The sequence below is a fragment of the Hermetia illucens genome, chromosome 5, assembly GCF_905115235.1.
Source record: "Hermetia illucens chromosome 5, iHerIll2.2.curated.20191125, whole genome shotgun sequence".
NCBI classification, from domain to species: domain Eukaryota; kingdom Metazoa; phylum Arthropoda; class Insecta; order Diptera; family Stratiomyidae; genus Hermetia; species Hermetia illucens.
In genome coordinates this window covers 47,964,220-47,966,869 of record NC_051853.1, presented here as the reverse complement: position 1 = coordinate 47,966,869, position 2,650 = coordinate 47,964,220, and the positions used below count along the sequence as shown (strand labels likewise).

General features: G+C 42.2%; 1 protein-coding gene across 1 annotated transcript; it reads left to right on the top strand.

The window, feature by feature from the left end:
* Positions 1-211: 211 nt before the first annotated feature.
* Positions 212-970, top strand: LOC119657858. Its single transcript, XM_038064985.1, has 2 exons — positions 212-462; positions 647-970. Exons 1-2 carry the CDS (start codon positions 240-242, stop codon positions 910-912), a joined length of 489 nt encoding a protein of 162 aa, XP_037920913.1. The 5' UTR covers positions 212-239; the 3' UTR covers positions 913-970.
* The last annotated feature ends 1,680 nt before the right edge of the window (positions 971-2,650 follow it).

Below are 2,650 nucleotides of genomic sequence, written 5' to 3'. Positions count from 1 at the left end.
CCAACCAAAGGCATGGGAAAATAGAAATGGGCGGGTTGATAAAGAGTGGTTATAACAACGCCCCCATCAAATGAAGGTATACGCTTCCGCAAAACCGCGCCTTATCGATTTCAATGACGACTTTATCGAATGTAATCAGTAGAGGGGGTAATATTTGGGATGCTCGCTTTCAGTATATATAGACTGCATTTATTCGCCATCACTAACTTCAATCAAGTTCCCTTCGTAGTTGCGCCAAAATGATTCGTTTCGTCACAGCCGTTGCAGTTTTCATCGCCTTGCTAGCTGTTGCCGCTTGCTCCCCAGCAGATGATAACTCAACCGTTACTGATAACAATGAAATAGTTGCGGATAATATCACGGTCGAGGAATCGGGACATAATTCAACCGAGTTGACACCAGAGTTACATAAGGGTAGGCGAACTCACAAAATCGTACGCCGTTTTGGATCAGAAAAGTGCGGTAAGTAATATGATTTCTAAATTATTAAGCTTTTTTGGGGAAGTAGTGATCAGGACCGTTACGATAAGTTGGAGGGATATCTTTGGGGTAGTTCAATAATTTATCAAAGGAAAAATTTTTCACTCAAAGGAAAAAAATACTGAATTTTCCTAATTTACTTCTAATTAATTTGAATACTTTCCAGGCAAAACTTATGTAGGCAAACAGACAATTAAGCGGGACTCTGGTACTCCTGAGACTATTCAGTTTAACCTTGAGTATCCGCCCCATGGAGATTATAAAAAACATAATCCTATAGTGTATGCTGAAGTCACTTGCTGGCAAAAAAATACTGCTTGCAACTACATGCGCGAAGTCAAGTTTACCAAAGAAGAAGTTAAAATTTACGTTGAAGCCTGGAGAGTAACACATGTTAAATGTGTATTAAAGGTTTACTCTAATTGCGTCTAATTGTAAGATAAATTGTATTATCTAGATACGAATTAAACTTCTGGAATCATAACAGTGATTTTTTGTTCCAACAAACTTTTTTATTTCCATCCTCTTGAAACTGAATGTGTACAGAACGCCATGCGACGTCCGAATGAGATTATAGGGTCCGAAAACTATGTCGCTCGATCCACCTCTTTCATTTACGGAGAGTGTAACGTAACATGCTCCAAATTCTTGGGCGCCTTCAAGGTAGTCGGAAGATTAGTCCGATCGAACTCGATACAAATATGTTCCTCCTACAACCACTGTGTGCGTTGATAATTCAATTTCCCGTGTTTTCGTTCGATCCATATTTTTAAAGGTATTTCCAGCGGAATTATGCCACCGTTGCTTCCGTAGCAAAGCCTTTTTTAGTGGCTTTTCGAAAGTCTGCTGTCACCTGGGACGGATTAGCCCTGCTTCTTCGGTAGAGATAGCGCGGCGGCGAGATCCAGAGGAGCCATTCTCGCAATCTATCTATGATTGCTATTTACCTTTTATAGCAAAGCAATCCCACATACGCGCTATCGTACACGCTTCAGCTGCCCCAGGGCATCCCGAGATGTCCGCGCTCTTCTTCCATTATTCTGCGTCAAGTGCCGCTCGGGCGACCATTCATTGGCTATCTTGGGGGTGTGGAATACCACTGAGCCCTTTTTTACTGTGTGACCTATCCAATGCCACTTCCGTTTTCTGATCGCATCACGTACCAGTGATAAGTCTAAGTTCTTCGTCTCCGATGATACCTCTCAGGTAGGCGTTAACGAAGGCTTGGAGCCTTCAAGTGACAGTGGTTGCCACCATTCATGTTTTACTCCCACACTTGCACATAATATTCTCAGTTTGATCTTGGTGTTTAGATAAGTGCATTCCCAGATTTTAGACAGGGCAGCGAAAGCGGATCTTGTTGTGTTAATGGGTCGGGCGACATCCAGTTCGGTGTCACCGTTGGCAGATACCACGTTTCCCACAATGACACACCGATATTAGACAAATTCAACTTGGTTTTGATCATAATCGCTAGGTATCTAATAATTGGCTTTGAAACGACTTCTGAATACCAACTGCATTGTTTTTCTTGCTTGCTCCTTAAGTTCCAAGTCCGCAAAGTCAACTAGCGTTGCCGACTCTGATACGCATCCCAGACGCATTATGTTCTACATCAGGAGTCCCAATACGGAACCCTGGGAATCAGTTGATATCAAGTAAAGAATATTCATTCTTCAATTCTCCATAATATCTAAAAGACGGATAGGGAGATATGAAGAGGACACACCGGGTAGTTGTTGATGTTTCGCTAGTGGAACGAACTCTGGTCTTTTCCACATAATCAACGGCTTAATAAGCAATATCGGGTCTAGGCCTGCCTTAGTAAGGAACCCCAAACATCCGATTTTGCACCGAGGTCCAACAATTTGATATTCCTAAAAACTTTCCGGTTTGATGGTCGTGGTATCGTATATATAAATATCGTCGTTATAGAGGCTGCGGAATCATCCATCCTCATGTAGGGGGCTAAAAATTCTTCAGAGGATTCTTCTCCCGGACGCGGCCAAAAGTTCGCAATTTTTCTTGTTAAGAACCCACGAGGAATACATGAGGACTGGCAAGATCATAGTACAGTAAAAATCTTGACACTATGGTGAGGCATTTCGAGCGAAACAGTTTTCGTAAGCTGAAATAGGGAAGTTTTTAACGATCTCAAAGTTGTAGTCTG

Excerpts from the sequence above, each read along its gene's own strand:
- LOC119657858 (XM_038064985.1), top strand. The coding sequence starts at position 240 with ATGATTCGTTTCGTCACAGCCGTTGCAGTTTTCATCGCCTTGCTAGCT. Across the intron at positions 463-646 it reads TTTTGGATCAGAAAAGTGCG|GCAAAACTTATGTAGGCAAA; the intron begins GTAAGTAATATG and ends AATACTTTCCAG.